Below are 20,834 nucleotides of genomic sequence, written 5' to 3'. Positions count from 1 at the left end.
AGGAAAGTGCGAGGTAAGAGTATATAAGTGAGCTGAACGCACTTTCTTCTACTCTCATCGACTTCATCGACCGCGACTACTCATACGACTCTAGTGACTTCGTAAGACTACAAACCTGTTAGTGACAACCCAAGCAGCAGTAAGACGCCTACCTCTATTACAACGTTGACACAACACCTTTCTGACCTACCTTGTAGCCTCCACACTCCGCCGATACCCCAACCATCCCAACTGAAACCCAGTCTTGTGGTCTCCACACCCACCGACACCCTAACTATCCCGACTGGAACCGAGTGTTGTAACCTCCACACCCACCAACACCTCAGGCATCTTGACTGAAACCCAGTCTTGTAGCCTCACCACCCCACCGACACCTCAACCATCTAGACTGAATCCCAGTCTTATCGTCTCCCCGGTTCAAGATGTCAAACTTCGGCGACAACATGGCGGTAATGTCCACTCCCAGCGCCAACATGGGAGTAATGGCCACCCCAACGCCGCCTATGGGGCCGCCATGTTACCCAGACGACCACACCGGCTTTACGGTGGAGCAGCAGAACGAGTTCAGCGAGCGTCTGAACAAACAGGGGCTGCTCCCTGACAAGGTCGAGGGCATTCAGGTACCACGGCCATTTCCCCTTCTGTGGGTACCTGTCACGAGAGCAAGAGAATTGCAGCCAGGATACGATTCGAGGACCGATCTTGTGTATCTCCTCTCGCGCTTCCCGCCTGATCCGTGGGGTCCTATCTTCGAGGAGTTGTGCCACAAGTGGCAGCGTCAGGACGAAGCCGCCTACTGGGCCAGCCAGCAGGCGCAGATACATGGGCAGCAGCTGCCGGCGGGTTGGCAACAGGCGCCGTACGCTCATCCACAGCAGGATGAGATGGGTGGCCCTGGTAGTCAAAACGCGCAGATGCACGCGCAATACTGTGAGGCCAGGAACGCGGAGGAGACACTTGCTGCCGCGCATCGAGCAGCGGAGAAACGGCGCCGGGATGACATGGCGATGGAGAGGGGAGACAGCGGTGTCGATGTGTTGGGCAGGAACAATGAGTCCGGGGTTGAAGAGACTTTGGCGCTCAGCCCAAACATCGATCCACGTTTGCTCAACATGTAGTACGGACGGTAATGGGCTGTACTTGCTGAGTGATCTTGGAACACCACATCACACCGCGAGCCATCGGAATTGAGTAGCGATCCGGTATCTGGCATCGACTACCGCGACCCTAGAGAGCGAAGAAAGTGGACAAAAAAGACGCGGTCGATAAGACTGGCTGAGCTGGAGATATGGAACCACGCGTACGGAAGGTTGCGCGAGAGTACTGTTTTATTACGATGGTTTACTGCATTTCAGTTGCATACATACTTTTCATAGAATTACACCTTTGACAATCCATCCTTTGCTGCCCACCCGACGCGCAAGCTCGCACATCCTCATCGCAACACCACACGTGTTGAAACATGGAGATCGTGACGTGAAATTACTGACGTCGAATAGGCGCAGCTCGGTGGTCCGTTCTTAGTGCGATGACGATTTACGGGGGCACTGCCCGCTAGGTGGCAACCTGCAGCGTGATCACCGAGTGCAATTCCGCGCGATGCCGATGCGATCGGACGATGCCAATGTCCGGATGTGCGGGCGTGTATATCGTGTGTATCGTTGACAAGCGATGGAGAGCGATGAAGATGCGTAACGTTGTGGGAGAGCGATGCTCGATATCGGAATGAATTATTGTGTGCGACAATGCACGTCACAACGTCATGACAGGCTCGGGGTCTGGAATCCGCTTGCACGCCAACACGTGATAGCGCGCTTGGCGTTGAGGCGGAGCGCTCGGACAGCGGAATTAGCGATGAAGCCTCTTGGAGCTGGTGCCAACCTCTCCAGACCCGCGTCCCCTTTGCCTCCAAACCTCCATCGTCCAGAACCCCAATGTCTCGCATTCAATGGTGTCCTCGCAAAATGAGGTGGGTATCGTTACCTACCCGGCTACTGTCAACATAGCGACACTTGTCATCTTCTTCCTCTACCTCCTCGTCTCCATCTGGCTCATCTTCCGCCAGGGCCTGGGCCACAGCTCGCCATGGATCTGGCTCACCCTGCTGTCCATATGTCGCCTTACGCAGGTGTCGCTCGATTTGGCAGCCACGACCAAGTTTCCGAAATTCTCAGCGCCGAACACGACCCTGGAAAGCGGTGTTGCCATCCTCACCACCATGGGGCTCACGCCGTTGTTTATGGCCACGAGTAGCTTGCTCAACACGACCACGCGCCCCAAGGGCCGACGCATGCAATGGATCCTGCTCATGGTTCACATTCCGCTCATCATCTCCTTCATTCTTATCGTGGCGGGCGGCATCGATCCGGATTCTCGAGACGGACCCACTTTTGCAGCGACGGAAGCCACTAAAGCCGGTGTTTCGCTCTACTTGGCGTGTTTCCTCGTCCTCATCTGGTCTACCACGGTCATCTCAGCGCGTCTCTACCTTGCCGACAGGGACGAGGTGCGGATTCTGACGACCGTCGTTATGAGTCTGCCATTCTTCGTCGTCGATGTCGTCTACATGATGTGCTTCGCCTTTGAACGATGGCGTGCCAACGAAGGTTCCGATGGTTGGAAGAGCATGCGCTTCAACGTCATCAGTGGTAACGTAACTCTGCAATTGTGCATGTGAGTATTACGAATTCTGTTATATTTGCCCCATTTGCTAATGTTTGTAGGCAAGTTATCATGGAATGGATCATTGTCGGGCTGTATCTTGCCCTGGGTCTCGAATTGCCAAGCAAAGCTGTGAGATTGCGACGGCAGATTGAAGACCAAATGGACCAAGCTAGGAACATTGATGTGGACGCATGGCAAGAGACGGTGTTGTGGAAGTTGCACGACAGCGTATCGCGGCTTGTCGCTGCGATGATCATGCCAGCCCTGCAGTTCGCGCACTGGATGCTGGGAAAGATATTGCGATCCGGACAGCAGAATACGCCTTGAGGTGGGCAAGAATCGTTGCTCATCAACATCGACATCAGGATACAACTATCCTAAGAACGCGTCTGCTACAGACTAGTGACGTCACGAAAGACAGTTGCTGTCGGAAGCTTCCTACGAAGTGCGCACCCGGCTTCCATGCCCGAGACCACAACGGCACCTCGCTGCAAATATCCTTGCGTCAGCAATTGCATCCGTCGACCAATTTCACTAAGGCCGTTCGCTCTGCCTTCGGTCGTGGCAGAATGCGTCGAGGTACGGCTATCGCGGCACGCCTACAGCGCCCCTGTGCCCACAATTCGCGACGCGAAACACCAAAGTCCGCCACCGCGCGAATGCGCTACTCCCTCCCCGTTCCGAGTCGCGTCGATTTTGTACGAGGGACCGGCACGCTGCCAACTGTGAATAAAGGAAGGCAGCAGATTGGAGGAAGCGCTACAAAAGACGGCAGCGAAAGAAGGTGGCGGCGTGACGGCTGAGAAGTATACATAGATTACAGCTCATCATCAACGCAATGACAGCTTATTGCTCCTTTCGAGATCGTTGACAGACCTATGCAGGCGGCATGGCGAAAACTCACGTCTATGCCATGCGTCTGCAGGGGTGGCTAAATGTCGTGTCGCATACACATCATCAAATCGTAACTACCAGACAGTTCGTGGGGCGATGTATACTTTTACCCGAAACAATGTTTCGCGTCGCGCGGCACAGATCTTAGCCACCCGGAGTGGCGCTCCCTGTGGCCTCCCCCACTGCTCCGGAAAGACTCGAGCCTTATCTGATATACTCGCCTTCTTTGCGCTAATCAGTATATAAATCCTTCCAGCGACTCTACTGTCTGTCTTCACTACCTCACACAACTCCTGTTTCTACCAAAAAGATGAATTTCTCGCGTTCATGTTCGGTTTCCAGCTGTCAAAATGGACTCGAGTCTTGCACATGAGATTGTGCGAAAATCTCTTTGATGAAGGAACAGTCGAAGAACGTGTATCAAAAATCGCGTGCACTTCTGGCCATGTCCTTGGAGTCAGAGTTCAAACCAAGACTCTTTTCTGCAATGTGGTTGTGTGCGTCCTCCTTGGCTTTGCTGTAAAGACTTCTTCGTGTATCTTTTTTCCTTATTCTTGGACCTAAAATACCGAGATCTTCACTCCAAAATGCAGACAACTCCCAGTCATGTGTTCCCCTCCTCGTCCAGTCTGTCACTCAAAACGCGGAGCACATCCCGTAATGAAATCGAAAAGCGCGTGTGATACATATCTTACGACTTTGCTGGATCAACCCCATGGTCCTACGTCAGAATCCACCACAGTTTTTGTCATGTGCTCCCGGAGATTTCCTTTCGATCGAGTGAAGTGTCACACATGCTCTTATTTTGAAAACGTTTCCCCGAAAGTCAACATGAGTGCAAACATGTTCGCGGCGTTCCGAAACTTGGAGACCTAAAACAAAGCAGAGCGATGTATCTCTTCGCGGCTGGGTGCTATGTAAACGACATCAGGATACATGATGCGTGATGATGACAATGCGGCAGTAGTTGTCCCAGCCTTTCCCCGAGATATAAATTCCATTCTTGTCTTGCATCCTATTTCCTCGCTTCTTTCTCACATATTTGCTCTTTTCCCTAAACGCGATTACCATCAGCCGATGTGGTGTGCCTGCTTTTCTTATTTTCTAAATGCTCACAATGCATTAGTCATGTGCTGTGCTGTCTTCCCCGGCCTTGGAAACTCATGGATCATCAGAACATGTTACTTCCTGGTCGACCATGGTTACAAAAGAGCTTCTACACGTTCTACATGTCTTCAACATATTTAATGCGCGAAAAGAGTAGGGTATAATCACGAAATGGCTCTACGTAGTCCGCAATATAGCGAAGAGTAGGATCTGCGTATAAAGAGGCTTCCGACTGAAGGTCTTTCCTGCATCAACCAACCACTCGTCTGCAACCAAAAAAGGTCTGCACTCAAGTACATGTCGATGTTCCCGCTCTCAATTTCAATCGCCCACGAGCAAGTTCATGTGCACAAAAAGGAGTACGCTCGCTTGTATGACTATAGAACCGTAATATGTACTAGATAAATCGAAAGTCTGGAAACATCGGTCCATAATGAAGCTTGCGAGAGACCAAGATACAAAGACGCAAGACTACATCGTTGATCGAGTTATTCAAAAAGCCATGGTTTCGGGCCATGCTCCCGTCGTGAGCCAATTCCAAAAGTCTGAGCTGAAGCATACCTAGGTAGGATATGGCCACAATAATTATGCGCCTCAGTTCGAGCGCGATCATGGGTTTTGGACTTTGCCGAACATATGCCACAGAATTAATAGATGGGACATAACCGATGTGTAGCTGCCTGAGTATACTTGAACCGATGAGGCAGGTAGGAACGGACTTGGCAAATACGTCATTCCGATGCTCGGAATCTTGGTAAGGCTACCAGCGATAAGATCGGAACAAGACAGCGGCACCTGCATTAGCAAGCATCGTGACAACATGCGAACATGGGCTTTCCGCGTCAATTGCAGTCGCGATAACTACCCGCGGTGATGTATGACAAGCTATTGACTTGAGAGGATGTATAAATGGCAGTACCGATGACTTGGTAAATGTCCGCAGGCCGCGCCTTCCCAGCACAGGCTGAACAGTATCTAGAATGGTGCACTTCACACGCCTAGCATTTGCAGCGCTCTGCCACATTGTGGCTGGGCAAAACATGCCTTTCGACGCGCGGGAAGCGACCGTCGACTCCGTACATCATGCGCTCTACTCCGGACTCTCAACGTGCCGCGAAGTGGTTTCTTCTTTCCTGTCTAACATCGAAGCCAACAACAATCGAACGAACGCCATCATCACGCTGAATTCCAATGCTTTGGCTATCGCCGATGAGCTGGATGAGCAGCTTTCGGCCGGAAATGCGACTGGACCACTCTTCTGCGTTCCAATCCTGCTCAAAGACAACTACGATACCGCAGACATGCCAACGACCGGTGGAAATCTGGCTTTGGCGCATTCGCAACCATCTGAAGACGCTCCAAGCGTGGCTGCTTTCAAGAAAGCAGGAGCCATCATCCTAGGCAAGGCTAACCTTCATGAGCTTGCTTTGGAAGGCATCAGCGTGTCATCTCTGGGCGGTCAGACAATCAACCCATACGACTCCACACGAACACCGGGCGGAAGTTCGGGTGGAACAGGCGCTGCTGTCGCATCTTCGTTCTGCGTATTCGGCACCGGGACCGATACAGTGAACTCACTCCGCAGCCCAGCATCGGCAAACTCGCTATGTAGCATCCGGCCTACGCGTGGGCTCATCACCCGAACCGGCATAATCCCCATATCGACCACACACGATGTCATTGGACCCATCGCGCGAACGATCAAAGACGTCGCAACAGCTCTAACTGTCATGGCTGCGACAGGCTACGATGCGACCGACAACGACACCGCACTCGTCCCAGGACCCATCCGCAACATCAACTACGCTTCCTCGCTCTCCAGTACCTCGTTCAAAGGTCTACGAATCGGCGTACTGAACGGCTTCTTCAACCGCACAGACTCCCCCGAAGTCACACCGGTCAACAATGCCATGGACTCCGTCATGTCGCGTCTCTCCGCAGAAGGCGTGACTCTCATTCCCATCAACGAGACCATCTACAACGCAACCGCCATCCAAACTGCATACGATGTTCAACGCTTCGAGTACCGCGAGCTCATGGACCAGTATCTAGAACGCTCTTCCCTTCAAGGCGAGCATCCCAGCACACTGAACGAACTATACTCTCGCAAAGCCGTCAACCGATCTGGTGGGGAGTTCCTGGTCATCCCATCTCAGTACGAATACGTCAATACGGCTCTCATATCTTCCACCGGCAACGCTACATACAACGATCGTCAAGCCGGGATCCGCAATCTCAGGCTCGCTCTTCTCAACACATTCACGTCGAACAACCTCGACGCGATCATCTACCCCGAGCAGAAGAACCTCGTTGTCAAGATCGGTTCGCCGTCACAATCTGGGCGTAACGGTATCTTGGCCGCGTTAACAGGTACACCTGTTGTTACCGTGCCAGCGGGCTTCTCCGATCCGAGTGAAGAGGCGCCAATTGGCGTACCGATTGGTATGGAGATTCTGGGGAGGCCATGGGAAGAGGAGAAGCTGTTAGGAATTGGTTATGCGGTTGAGCAGTTGTTGAAGGTGAGGAGAAGTCCTGTTTGGGCGAGAGAAATGGTAGAGGGAAAGAAGTATGAGAGTGTACCGGTTGTGAAGCCGGATACGGGAAATATTCCGGATGTGTATCCATTGGGGACGCTGGGGTAGAGTTGGAGACGACAAGGGCGTTGGAGACGCCTATTGTTATCATTTTGTGAGATGCGTTCGGCACAATGTTAACGCACGATGCTGCTATTCAACTTGAGTCATGAAAATACCACAGCGATGCATCGTAGCAGCTGCTCTGTCCAACCCTTGCGGCTTTTCTGAAGCAACCATGCAAGACATCGTAGCCTACCTTCTCGTCGGCTCTGCGTCGGTCGGGAAGGCTTCTCCAGCTCCATCGTCGACCGCACAGTCGCGACACCGGCTGCAAGCTCCCTTCTTTCTGCTCGCCATTGTAGACCGGGGACGGTGAAGATTGCTGAGGCGTTCCGAAAGGTATGAGGCACGTTGCGACGGAGGCCGGGGCCCGAGCGGCGTTTAGTTTGATGTAGCAATGGAAAGGCACCGCAGCCGATGCGTACCGCATGTGACCTGAACTCTATGCTTAGGGCGTGGCTTCGTTCAGACTGCCGCAATCGTCAGCGCCTCAGTTGGCAAGTGTATCAGTATTTGCGAAAGGCATGACGTACCAATGCTGCATCGTGGCTGTGCAGCTAATAGCTGCGATTGTATAGCAGAAGATACCTCGTCGCTGCCGACGACTGCCGCACGTGAAAGCCCAAATGCGTTCATTCGGATGTCGACCGGTGTGGTGAGACGCGCCTCGGTTGGTCGGCACCACGGAGGTTTGCCAAGACCCTGACTAATGCGCGGGCCTAGCCGCTGGTGGCCGTCCTCTGCGCTTCAGAACCACACTCCAACCTCACAACACCCCCACCGCGGCCACCAGTTCCACCCCAGTTGCGCACCGACAGCCACAAACGGAACACTCAAGCCGGATCATGGTCGCGCCGGAGGCAGAAACTACCCCAGATGCAGTATCAACATTCCTGAAACCGACGATGTGCCACTAGGAAACCTTGTTCCCAGAAAGGAACGACGAAACTTTCAACTGACCGCTCTCGTGCTTCAAGATATGGAAACACCGGTTTGATTTGGTCTGTCCGAGACCCTGATCACCCTGATCACCATCTGCAGGTATGGTCTGCATTCGCCTAGCACCCTGTCGCACATCTTCATCGTGGCTATCGCAGTACGGCTGATCGACGGACTTGCGCAGTCTCGACTCGACGTACATCAGACTACAGCGTGATTGTACGCATCTCTACAATGATAACATCCTAACAAAGTCAACGATGCATTCTTGAAGGCAGTCGCCCGAACATCGTCAATACCCCGAATAGCACGCATAAACGTCCACCGCCTCAGCCACTCTCAGTTTCATGGATTCAAGGGTTCATTTGTGTTCATTGCCAAGCTTTGAAACCTCAGACTTCCGAATGCTTAGCCCTAACTCGCCCTAGCCACAAGTCCGTTTATCCACCGGTAAACTTTGGACGATTCATGCAACACTGTGTGCTATTGCTGACTACGACAAGTTGGTGCCAAGTTCGTACCGACACAACCTCATCACCGGAATTATCACCAACTCATACGTCTCAGGCTCCAGTGATTACCGTCGAATCTACACCGGATTGGCTCGGTACACTTGCCAGACCACCTTCAACGTCGAAGACCCAACACACAGAGTCATGTTTGCAGTATGTTTCTGGATTTGATGCTGCCGCAAACACGTTTCGTACGTTTTCGTCTAGCGACTCCGCACCTCATGCAACGTTTCTACGTGACCACAATGGGTTTGAAACTCCATCATACCAGGCTCTCACGTCTTGGCCAAACCGGAGCGCCTCACCACCTGGAACTAACCAAAGTCGATGCTGGTCACGATGCCGAATACCCTTCTCGGTGTCTGCCTGTGCTGCCAGACGTTGTATAAAGACGGCCGGCCTCGCAACCTTAGAAGAGCATCAAGCAACAGGTTCCCAACCCAGCAACTACAGTAATCACCACTCCTCTTCTCTTCTATTATCTAATACCTCTTCACTTCACTACCTAATCTTTTCTCTGACCGGTTCAGACAATAATCAACAAAATCAACATGTTCTCCAAGATTGCCACCATCTCCATCAGCCTTTTGGCTTCCTCTTCCCTCGTGGCTGGCCACGCTGCCATCATCAAGGCTACTGGTGATGCAGGAGGTGCCGGTTCCGCCATCGGTGTCGACCCCAACACTCCTCGTGACGGTACCAACCGCAACCCCTTCCAACAGGATGCCACCCGCTTCCGTGGTGACGCCGCAGACACTTGCGGTGAGACACTCGGTGGAGGTGCCAACGACATTGCGGCTGGTACTGCTCAGGTCATGCAGCTCAACGGCGCCACTCTTCCTCAGGTCTCTGCTGGTGGTTCAGTCATGATGACTGTCCACCAGGTCAACTCTGACGGTGCCGGTCCTTACACTTGCATGGTCGACGCTACTGGTACTGGTACCAACTGGCAAGCCGCCACTGTCACCACCAACCTTCCTGGTAACGACCGTGGTCGCAACCGGGACACTCAGATGCAGGATCTTCCCCTGACCGTCTCCATGCCCGCTGGCATGACCTGCACAGGAACTGTCGCTGGCCAGAGCAACGTCTGCATGGTCCGTTGCCAGAACCCCGCTCGTGCTGGACCCTTCGGTGGCTGTGTCCCCGTCCAGATGGCTGGAGCTGCTGCTGCTGCCCCTGCCGCCGGTGCTGCCGCCGGTGCTGCTCCCGCTGCCGGTGCCGCCCCTGCTGGTAAGTTCATCACACTCAACTATCTCTCATTCAATATCTAACTTGACATAGCTGCTTCTCCCGCCGCTGGTGCCGCTGGTGCCGCCACCTCTGGAACTGCCGCCGCTCCCGCTACCGGTGCCGCTGCTGGTGCCGCCGCCCCTGCCGCCGCCGCTCCCGCTGCTGCTTCCCCTGCTGCCAACGCCGGTGCTGCTACTGGAGCCACTGGCGCGACTGGTGCTACTACTGGAGCTACTGGCGCGACCGGAGCAACCGGCGCAACTGGTGCTACCGGAGCTACTACTGGTGCCACTGGTGCTCAGCCCGCTGCCAACGCTGGTGCCGCCGCTGGCGTTCAGTCCGGCGCAGGTGTTCAATCTGGTGCTACTGGCGCGACTGGTGCTACTACTGGTGCTGGTGCCGCTACCGGTGCCACTGGCGCTACCGGTGCTACTGGTGCAACTGGCGCAACTGGCTCTACCACTGGCTCAACTACCGGCACTTCTGCCCTTACCGGTGGCGCCTCTCAGCGCAAGCGTGAGGCTGCCCGCAACCAGCCCGCACTCACCAACGACGACCAGGAGGAGGAGCTCGACCTCCTTGAGGGCGAGGACTTCTAGACGCATCGCTCAGCATCTTACGACGATAATATCATGATCGGTTACAAAACAACATAAATACGAAGGAGAAGGATGAATGGATACGGTAATGGAATGGGTTGTATATACCTCGAATAGTTTGGAATAGTTAGTGTGGGGTGGAGCTAGTTGCTCATCTCTCTGGCGGCGTCTGTGACGCGCAGAGGATAGGCTTGTCAATACTGGGTATTGTATGATAGAATTGGGTGGAAGTGGTGGATTGCGTGGTTTACTCGGGCTTGGGAACCCTGGTCAATTACGCTCCTTAATGATTAGTTTGGAATATACGATATACATTTAAGTTTCTCCGCATGCAATGATTGTCTAGTATGAACTAACACTTGGCTTTGATGCCTGCGGGATTAGGCATGAAGTCAGGCTAAGCTTTCTGGATCTGCGCTAGGTGGTTCTAAGGAGGGTGGACGGCATGGATGGGGTGGCTATTATTGTTGTGGCGTATCGCGTTTCGACGTCGTTTCATCGCGACCGGAACGCGCCCACCCGTATGCTGAACCACCAGCTCGACTGCGCGGCTTGACTTACGTAGATAGTTGTAGTGAGAAGAAAACCTAACATTGCGTTTTCGTTAATCTTGCGATGATTGCTCGCTCGAATCCTACCGTGGCTTTGGAAGTCGAGCCGCTTTACGCAGTGAAACGCATTATCATAGAGAACGGCGTGATGTGCACATACGGGAGATCGAGATGAACAGTGTAAGTAGGGTCTGAGTAGTTGATTTCATTATACAAGGTGCATAGTAAAACGCCAATATCCAGTGCCAAAGCCCATTTCCCCTTTCCCAACAAAGTCCTCCGATCCCGTAAAAATCATGACAGTTTTAAACGGGAGCTGAAAAAAGGTTAGCAAATGATCATGATACAAACTTTGCGAAGGAAGGTTCACTCGCAGCGGGATAAAAAGAAAAGCGGACATACTGTCATTGTTGTTATAGCAAGGAGTGCGTCCCTGAGCAGTGATAAGACCAGCGCAGGCAAATTTGCCCCCAGCATTGCACTTGGTAGGAGTGTCCTCGCCGCTCTGCAGGAGACGAGATGCGCCGGAGCAGACGGCGGTGCAGTCGGATGTATCGCCGGTCTGGGCGTTCTGTTGCCAAAGTTGTTAGTTTGAGGAAGAGAGGAAAGGAGTAAGAGGGAGATGTATTGGGCTGGGAAGACGTACGTAGCCGTAAAGACAGCAGTGAGAACCGTCGTTGAAAAGACACTGGCATTGGCGGGCTCCGCTGCAGCCAGCTGCCTCACCGAGGGCAACGGCACCGAGGAGGACGAGGAGGGTGGTGACGAACTTCATGATGAGGGTTGGTTGCTGTGTTGTTGATGTAGTGTTGAGGAGCTGTGAGATGGTGTGTTTCCAAGTGTCCTTCTTTGCTGTTTATATAGACTTCCGCGGATTTATCCCGATATCCAACGTGAAGCGGCTCTCTCCATGCACATCGGGCGCGCGATAGCAACGTGATGCTGTCGTAGTATCGCCGAGTGATCGCATCGGCGTCATCATGGCCACTCAGAGATGCGGTTTAGGGGACAGTGCGGCAAAACGAGGTCATGTTTACCATTGCCCTCGTTCTTTCGGCTTTAATTTAGGGTAGAAGTGGGTTGCAGTAGGTGAGGCTCCGTTTTAGTTACCAATAGCCGAGTTGAAGCTACTTGGAGAGCACCGGACAACGTGCCGAGGGGTGACACTGCCAGATTGTAGGCGGTATAGTTACATTCCATCGACTACTAATCACAGGATCCGGAAAGTGTACCTGCAGGTTAGTAGACGTTTGCAGACTACATCAAACCAAAAACTTGCAAAGTAGGTGACCCAACGTTAACGCAGACTCCAGGGTGTTCAGTTTTTTCCTCAGTTGGCGTGGTGGCATGACTGGTTTCATCGTTACTCACGTCAAGCTAAAGACACAAATTGACTCCATGTGGGGACATACTGAGTCGGTTGCGCTGTCGTCGTAAGGGGTACTGGACATTAGTGCTCCTTTTATTGCAACCATTGACAATAACCCGCATGACAGACTATCGGGGTACCCATAGGCCAGCATACCCAGGTAACAGATCGGCGTACATTTTGCCTTGTTGAAGTCACGGGAAGATCTACAAACATCGCATCCGTGCCGGCATAGTACACAAAGCCATCGCGAACATGTCACGGACTGCTCATATGCGCAAGCTACGTTCGCTGCATTGAGCTTAGTGAACGGCCCCGAACCGTATTCGGCCATGTGATGCGCTGATTGGTCGCAGCGCAGTTGTCAGAGTGGGACGCCGGTGTTGTTCCGGTGTACCTGCCAGGCGTGGAAGTCGACGATACCATTTCTGGATGTATCCTTGCATCTTGGGATCAAGTCGGTAGAACGGTAGGCGGCGTCGAATCCACATGACCTGAACTGGGATATCCCTGTAACCTTACTTGACAAACACACACGACACCAGTTGTACAGCTGCCCAGTTGCCACGAGTTGGGGTTTGTGTGAATCAATGGTTACCTCACGATGCTAGGTATCGCGAAGCCCGATGCGTATTTTGTAGTGGTGATTATCGAGTAACTCGGTGCGAATTGAGTCGAGTTCTGCATCTGCCAAAGCGTCCTTTACTGTACGAAGAGCGACAAGCGTCTTTTGAGCGTGATGTGTCTAGCCAAGCTTTGGCTTAGCTTGCTTGGTTGTCAGTCAAGCTTCCACCGTCATGACACGTGCCGCCGAGGGTCCCAGCGTAGTGGGCATTGCGGGGATATCTTGTCAGTCCAGAATCTCCCAGACCCAGCGGCCGTTGCCGTTAGATGCACATCATGTGAGCCAGAACTCTGTCCAGACCCACTCGCCAGGATCCAGGTATATCAGAACTCAGGGGCGATATCTAGTCCTGACATTGAAGGGCCGCAGAGTACAGCCACTGCCTTCCAGAGCTCGTCGTTCCGGATCTGTGTAGGACGGCGGCTCTTGCAATAGCCAGACGGGCTTCTCGGCCTGATGCTGCTGTCCTAGCCGACTTGTTTCCGTGACAGGATGCAAGCTCGTGGTCCACACTCGGTGATGAGTAAGACCACCACCCTTTGCGTATCATCACGAGGACTAGCTTGGACGGGCGTAAGCAACGAACATCGCTATCCCACCGAGCCTGATGTATGCCATCCGTCGCCTCTCGTGTCCTACCATCAGGTGTAGCTCCGTACTCGGCGGGTGGTCGATGGTCGAGGGGAGCACCGCAGTGCAGCAGCGAACGGTATCGGGTGGCGCACGTACTATCGGGATATGTCTAGGCTTCGACGATTTTCGGAAGACCGTGTCTGGAGTATCGACGCGCATTCGTGAAGTGTAGGAATAGAGAGGTCGCCTGCCGGGTTCGCCTCGTTGTGGCTCGAGACCCCTTCGCGACAAGGTTACCGGATCGGGATTGCGCACGTTGTACTTCATCGTGTAGTGAAGGTTTGGCGGTGGTGGGTATGCATCCAATGTGCGAGACCAGCAAGGTACGCGGAGGCGCGCTGGTGGGTGTCGGTCTGTCTTAGTCAGCGCTAACAAGCCCCCGCGACGCGTCGGTCTCACGTCTGAATCTGGAACACGCGTTTGCAGTCACCGTTACCTCAATCTCTCTTTCCAAAGAAAGACGGAATGACCTATCGTTGCCTGTCGTCACAGTGTTAGAGCGCCTTTCCGAAGCGTGCGAAAGAGGCGCGGCCCTACTTGGAAAACCCAACAAGGCAGGCACGAAGGGAACGAGAAGGTGCGGGACCAAGGTCAATAGTTCGTGAAGTTTCATCATTCATTTACGTAGCAGAGACATATGATTTAGCATTCTGTCCAACGCGTTCGTCCCGTCTTCCACTGATAATCACACTACATCACTCGAGTGCGGCAAAGGCCGAGAGCAGATCCAGTCGACTTCTGGCACCGATGGCACTCAGAAAGCACGATCGAACCACAACGTTAAATCGGTCCATCGGCCAGGCCGCTATCTTCGTCAATGTCGTCTCATTTGAGCGCGGCCAAATACCTCTCGCTGCCACCAGTCAACTTTGCGTCTTTGTGGTGATTAATCCATGGCATTTCGGAATAATCCATGAGCCAGGCCGCTTCTTTTTTCCTTCGCCGTGCATATCTGGGTTTCAGAAGCCAGGCGTGATGGGAGAGCCCTCGCCCCCAAAGCTCCGCGTTGGCCCCTCAGCCAGGCGCAGCTCTCTTTGTAGGATACACAAAGCACCGGGAGGGTGTAACAATGACTGTGACGAAAGCGAGCAAACGTGCCGTTGAGCCAGCCACTAGAACCCCAACTCTTGAGCCTGACGCACAAATCGCCGGAATATGTAAGGCGAGTATTGCTGCGCTCGCCGCCGAAAGAGTCCATCAGCCAGAAGCAGTGGCTGTGAGAACGATCAGCCGGACAGCGAGAAGACCAAGTCTTGAGCTCGTCCTGTCGGGCTACTCTCTGCAGAGGAAAGCGCTGGACCCCCAGACATGTAAGGCGTGTATTGCTGCTTCTCCTTCGATGCGTAAGCTGAGCCGAAGAACCACCCCACACCGCCCACCTTCCGTCTCCACCACCAAAAAAAAAATGGCAAAAAAGAAGGCAAAAACATACAACAGCGGGGATTCGCTAGTGGTCACCCACCTAACTACTAATCCGCCGGTACAATGCTTGTATATGGCTGAGCGGACGGGAAGCCTAATTCTCATTGTCCTATGGTCGTATGTGCTAAGTTGGGGAACTTGACCACATATGAAGTGGGTGCCAACGGGTGTAAGATCATAACCATCGATGACACCCCAGGCGTATGAGGAAGCGTCTGGACAGGGAGAACCGGAGGATAGACCCTGTGTAAGCCGAGTATTGCTGCCCGATCTTGTGCGCGCAACCCGTCACGCCCAAATGTGTCGCGGAAGGAGCCAACCAAAGCCATGTATGCGATCGCAGGCGGGAAGACAGGACTGTGGTAAGGAAGAGGGTCGGACGGTGCGGGAATGAGGTGTGTAAGGCGAGTGCGCCGTTGCAGACCACAAACGAGCGAAGATACCGCTGCCTGTCGTGGTGGGGTGTGTTGTGCGGACCCGTCGGGCTCGCAAACGATCTAGTTGTCCAGCTGGGTCGTGTAAGTAGTCGAGTAGCCTTGTTGTTACGAGCTATTGAGCGTAAGTCCGCCGCTAGCTTGGTTGCGATACGTCGAAGACGTTATTTCATGGTAAGGAAGAGGGCCGGACAGCCGCAGAGGATAAGGTGTGTAAGGCGAGTACGTTGTAGGGCAGAGTCGGAGAGAGGAGGCAATGAGGTGTGTAAGGTGAGTACGTCATCGCAAATCACCAATGAGAAAATGCGATGATGCATGTCGTGGTGAGGTGTACCAGGGACCGCTAGAGACCGAAAGCGTCATGTCGTGGTGAGGTGTGTTAGGAGAGACCAGCAGCAGAAGACAGTAATGCTTCATGTCGTGGTGAGTGTGTCGATGCGACGATGAGTCTCACCATCCTCAGCATAGCTCGCGTCATTCTGCGGAGCTTGACGAGCCCTCGATCCTGCGGGTGCGCCGCCGGACCAGACATTGCATGACGTGGTGAGAGACGTCGACGCGAAGGTGGGGGTCACCATCAGGCCGCCACATCCGTTCGTGACTCACAGCTCGAGCTCTTCGATGCTGGTACGTCGCTGTAGAAATTCAGGCGGAATGACAGGTATGTTGAGGCGCAGCGGCATCGATACATCTGTCAGCCTTCCACAGACGACGGATGTCGTAGAGACCTTCGTGTTGCTTTGGTGATGTGTTGGTATCAGAGGCGCAGAGACAGCCGCAGACATGGTATGACTTTCGTGATATTTCGGTGCCAGAAGACAGCCATGATAGAAGGGTCGTGATGTTTTCGAGTGGAAGCCAGCAGGCAGACATGATAAGATACTTGAAGTATTTTGAGCCAAAAGCTGAAGACAAAGATTCGTCCCAACGCCTCTTGGAGGGACAGGCAGCGCAGCCATGTACATGTCGTTTGGTAATTTTGAAAAAAGGGGAGTGAAAGTGAAACGTTGATGTTCAAGAAGGAAGGAAGGAGCAACCTCGAAGTATATGCTCGCGTGCACGGGCCCTCTCACAACGCGGTACGGCAAAACTGCCTAGAGGCATACATCTCACCCCCGACAGGCCAGCGAAACCGCATAACCATGTTTGAGGACTACAGACCTTTTGGAAGCCGCCAAACGAATTTCTAGAATCATGCCTACCGGATACGATGCTTTTGGGGTGAGCCACTGAAATTTCCAGATACATGCCGACCGACTACAAACCTTTCGGAACTGGGTGGAATCGACAGGAATAGTACCATGTATTCGGAAATGCAGCTTTTCGATGTGATCTCTGATAATAACGAGAGCCATGTAGACATCAAAGATTTTATGGTATCATATCTCATTCCATTTTGTACATCAACGCCGACTCATGCTACATCATCAACACCTCGCCATGCTCTCTAATCCCCAGCATCGCGTCGTAGATACATCTAACAAAGGAAAGAAATCCGCTCAAAACACAACCTTATCACAACCTAGGCGTGGGGCCCGAGCGTAGTTATTCGCGCATGTTGACGACGCAACGGATGCAGTCGCCAGCCTTCATGTCACCGAAAGCCTGGTTGATCTTGTCGAGCGGTTGGCGATGGGTGATGAACTCGTCAACCTTGAGGTCGCCGCGCTTGTAATCCGCGACGAGGCCGGGTAGTTGGGTGCGGCCCTTGACACCACCGAAGGCGCAGCCCTTCCATACACGGCCGGTGACGAGCTGGAAGGGGCGGGTGGAGATCTCTTGACCGGCAGCCGCGACACCGATGATGATGGACTCACCCCAGCCCTTGTGGCAGGCCTCGAGGGCGGCGCGCATGACGTTGACATTGCCGGTGCAGTCGAATGTGTAGTCGCAGCCTCCGTCGGTCATCTCGATAAGCTTTTCTTGGATAGACTGGTTGCCGAGCTTGGTTGGGTTGACAAAGTGTGTCGCGCCGAACTTCTTGGCCCACTCCTCCTTTGCGTCGTTGACATCGACTACGATGATCTTGCCAGACTTGTTCTTAGCCGCTCCTTGGATGACGGATAGACCGACGCAGCCAGCACCGAAGACGGCGACGTTGGATCCCTCTTCTACACCGTTCTTGCCGGCGGTGATGACGGCGGCACCGTATCCGGTTGTGATTCCGCAGCCGAGCAGGCAGGTACGGTCCATGGGGGCGTCTTCCTCAATGGCGACGACGGAGATGTCGGCTACGACGGTGTATTGCGAGAAGGTGGATGTGCCCATGAAGTGGAGGAGGTCTTTGCCCTTGCAGCGGAAGCGCGAGGTACCGTCGGGCATGACACCCTTTCCTTGTGTGGCGCGGATCTTGCCGCAGAGGTTGGTCTTGCCAGACTTGCAGAACTTGCACTCTTTGCATTCGGGGGTGCTGTTTACGTTAGCTATGAACGGATTACTTGGAGGGATGAACATACTAGAGGGCAACGACGTGGTCGCCGGGCTTTACGTTGGTGACGCCCTCACCGACTGACTCGACGTATCCGGCACCTTCGTGACCGAGGACGATGGGAAAGGCACCCTCGGGGTCCTTGCCGGAGAGTGTGTAGGCATCTGTGTGGCAGACACCGGTGTAGTAGATCTGAATGCGGACTTCGTGTGCCCTGGGAGGAAGAACCTCAATCTCCTCGATGGAGAGGTCCTTGCCGGCTTCCCAAGCAACTGCAGCCTGTGGAGATGTCAGACTTCAATTCGCCGGCTGTTGTTTCCGAGATCGCGTTCGCCGGTAACATCAGCGTCATCGCGCATCGCAAATCGCGAATCTTCTGCGGATCCGCATGCCAAGCCTGATGATGGAATCTGATGCTCAGAAGAATGAAGCACGACGCGATGACGATGTCGCGTAGGAGGCAGAAGCTCGAGGGTACATACCTTGCAGGTAATAGTCTAGGAACAACGTCAGCATAATTCAACGCGTCGCGCAGCTTCCAAAGCAAGAAGCGGGGCTCAGCATACCTTTCCAACGGTATCAGCAGACATTGTAGCGTTAATGTCTCGGTTCAGTAATACGTGGGTAGAGGTTCAACGTGTGTCGAGAGGAAGTCAAAGTACCAGGTCTTATATATACGAATACCGTCACCGGGAGGGGAAATAACACACTACTCCAGAAAGCTCGAGCGGCTCCGGTAGCTTTTGTACGAGGCGTTGTGGGGCTGGTCGCAGTGATAGGTAATCGTCATAACTGCCCCTCCATTGCCCCTCATTCGCCCTCGATTCGTCGGACGCGCCTCGGTGCTGCTGCGCGTAACGCTCGCGACTTGAGGCTCAAACTCGTAGCTGGCTCGGAGTTGGCGGCTCCAAGCCTAGATGCTGGATTTTGCGCTGTGATTGGTTGGGATGGTGCGTGGGCCGGGCATCTTAGCCACTTGTGGAGAAAGTGAGGTGTTATGTCATGGTCTCGGCATGTGAGCGCGGCGGATCTACTTGCCGGATCTGGACGGTGTATACGACAGGGTGATGTACATATATACGGCTTTTAGCAATGCGATTCATGGTGTTGAGATGACTTGTATCGATAGCATATCGTTCGGCGCACGTGTGACTGAAATTGAAGAGCTTTCATTTGCCGATATCGTAGGGATGAGCCGACAGAAAAGACCACGCACAGTAGACAGATACCAGTAACACCAGGAGAACCATGCAGCCAAGTTGAACCAAACACCAAACACCTCATACACGTATACTCATATCGTCGGACTACCCACCATCTTCCGCGGCTCCTCCTCCTCCATTATCCTCTCCGGCGTCGACCCCTTGCTCGCATCCCTGGAAAAGTCCTTCCCACCCTTACTCTTGCTCCGCAGTCTTCCCCAGCTCATGGCCCTCTTCCTCTCCTTGCCCTTACTGTCCTCCTTGACATCATGACTCCACTTCCGTCTCACAGGTGGCCTCGCGTCATCCAGCCCGATCAGTCTTCTCAGCTCTGACAGCTCCGCATGCCCCCGTGTCGTCTTCATCCGGTGCGCCCAGGTACATTCTCCGTTTTCGAACAAGAACTCTCCGCCGACTTGCTTGAAGTCGCCGCCTTTGAGCGCCTTGCGACCGGTGCCGAGAGATTGGAAGATGGATTGGACGGAGTTTATGAGGACGTGGGTTTGCATGTATTCAGGCTTGCTTCCCAAATTGTAGGTGCGCGTCATGCCGAGATGATCGTACAGTTTGCGCGTGGGGTCGGCGTAGATGGGGAAGGGGCAGCCCGTGATCTCGGTGTACATGGGGATGAGTTCGGGGCGCCCGCAGCCGATGACCGTTATGAAGGTGGGTGTGGGCAGCGCGAGGAGGTCGTCGGGTTTGATGGAGGAGGCGATTGTTCGCAGGTATTCCTGGCAGTTCTGGGATGTGTCAGCTCTGTCTGTATGGTGTGATTGTACTACTTACGCCGCAGAAGAAATGCCGTATGAAGATGATCAGCTGTCTCGAGGCGACATGTGGCGCCTTGTATAGCTCCTTGAAAGGCCTGCTCTGGCCTTGCGCATCCAACACCAGCAGATCCTCCACCTTGCTCAGGTCCTTGTCGGTGGGGATGTCGTTGTTGACGTCGACGGTGCCCTCAAACTCCTCCTGTTCCTTCTGCAAGACGGGTGTTTGGCTCGACGGCGAGAACGGCGGCGTCATACTGTCTGCGGCGTCGACCGACATCTTGGGATCAGCCTGGTGGCCGGTTTGTGAGTGGGGTGGTGAGGGAAGTTGCGATGTTGACAGCGGCGGTGCGGAAGTCGCGATGGGCGCAGGCACCTCGGCGGCCTTCTTGCTATCTGACTCTTCCATGGTGACGGTGGGAAGCTTGCGATAGGTGAGTCAGGAGGTCGGGCGCGTATGTTGTGATGTATCTCTGTCCGGTGTTACTCAGCTCACGGATGCCAGCTGGGCCGGAGCTAGAGGGCCGCTGAAATGGTGATCGCTCGGGGGGCGCAGCACTCTCGATACGAAAAGGCGTAAATGGAGTCTACCGGTTAGCAAGTATAGATGTCGGCAGGTACACGAGGTGTGGAAGGGTTGGATATTTGAACAAAGACCCGAAACACCGCCAGACTTGCGACGCGCTGTGAGACGCAGGTACACGCAGCGACGTCAGCGCCTGTTGAAACCTGCCTGTTAGCTCCCGCTGTCGTGTTAGTCGTGATGCTTGTGTGGAATAGCGGCGTCCGCTTCCAGTGCTAGGTCTTCTTTCTTTTTTC

At 53.8% G+C, this 20,834-nt stretch overlaps 6 protein-coding genes across 6 annotated transcripts; 4 read left to right on the top strand and 2 right to left on the bottom strand.

Annotated features, from left to right (window-relative positions):
* Window positions 1-503: 503 nt before the first annotated feature.
* Window positions 504-1,118, top strand: J4E92_008072 (uncharacterized protein; the record flags this gene model as incomplete). Its single annotated transcript, XM_051499429.1, has 1 exon — window positions 504-1,118. One exon carries the CDS (start codon window positions 504-506, stop codon window positions 1,116-1,118), a length of 615 nt encoding a protein of 204 aa, XP_051350212.1.
* An 830-nt stretch (window positions 1,119-1,948) lies between these two features.
* J4E92_008071 (uncharacterized protein) lies at window positions 1,949-2,991 on the top strand (the record flags this gene model as incomplete). Its single annotated transcript, XM_051499428.1, has 2 exons — window positions 1,949-2,673; window positions 2,724-2,991. The coding sequence occupies 2 exons, from the start codon at window positions 1,949-1,951 to the stop codon at window positions 2,989-2,991; spliced, it is 993 nt and encodes a 330-aa protein (XP_051350211.1).
* A 2,654-nt stretch (window positions 2,992-5,645) lies between these two features.
* J4E92_008070 (uncharacterized protein) lies at window positions 5,646-7,307 on the top strand (the record flags this gene model as incomplete). Its single annotated transcript, XM_051499427.1, has 1 exon — window positions 5,646-7,307. One exon carries the CDS (start codon window positions 5,646-5,648, stop codon window positions 7,305-7,307), a length of 1,662 nt encoding a protein of 553 aa, XP_051350210.1.
* Window positions 7,308-9,303: 1,996 nt separating this feature from the next.
* Window positions 9,304-10,584, top strand: J4E92_008069 (uncharacterized protein; the record flags this gene model as incomplete). Its single annotated transcript, XM_051499426.1, has 2 exons — window positions 9,304-9,985; window positions 10,037-10,584. 2 exons carry the CDS (start codon window positions 9,304-9,306, stop codon window positions 10,582-10,584), a joined length of 1,230 nt encoding a protein of 409 aa, XP_051350209.1.
* Window positions 10,585-17,163: 6,579 nt separating this feature from the next.
* Window positions 17,164-18,636, bottom strand: FDH1 (formate dehydrogenase (NAD+); the record flags this gene model as incomplete). The annotated part of the gene is made up of 3 exons (XM_051499425.1): window positions 17,164-18,028; window positions 18,075-18,325; window positions 18,613-18,636. 3 exons carry the CDS (start codon window positions 18,634-18,636, stop codon window positions 17,164-17,166), a joined length of 1,140 nt encoding a protein of 379 aa, XP_051350208.1.
* Window positions 18,637-19,340: 704 nt separating this feature from the next.
* On the bottom strand, window positions 19,341-20,424 carry J4E92_008067 (uncharacterized protein; the record flags this gene model as incomplete). The annotated part of the gene is made up of 2 exons (XM_051499424.1): window positions 19,341-19,988; window positions 20,035-20,424. The coding sequence occupies 2 exons, from the start codon at window positions 20,422-20,424 to the stop codon at window positions 19,341-19,343; spliced, it is 1,038 nt and encodes a 345-aa protein (XP_051350207.1).
* Window positions 20,425-20,834: the final 410 nt, after the last annotated feature.

The sequence above is a fragment of the Alternaria infectoria genome, assembly GCF_024043175.1.
Source record: "Alternaria infectoria strain BMP 0036 chromosome Unknown scaffold_15, whole genome shotgun sequence".
In the NCBI taxonomy this organism is placed as follows: domain Eukaryota; kingdom Fungi; phylum Ascomycota; class Dothideomycetes; order Pleosporales; family Pleosporaceae; genus Alternaria; species Alternaria infectoria.
The sequence above is the reverse complement of the archived record's forward strand: the minus strand, read 5'-3'. Positions and strand labels throughout refer to the sequence as shown.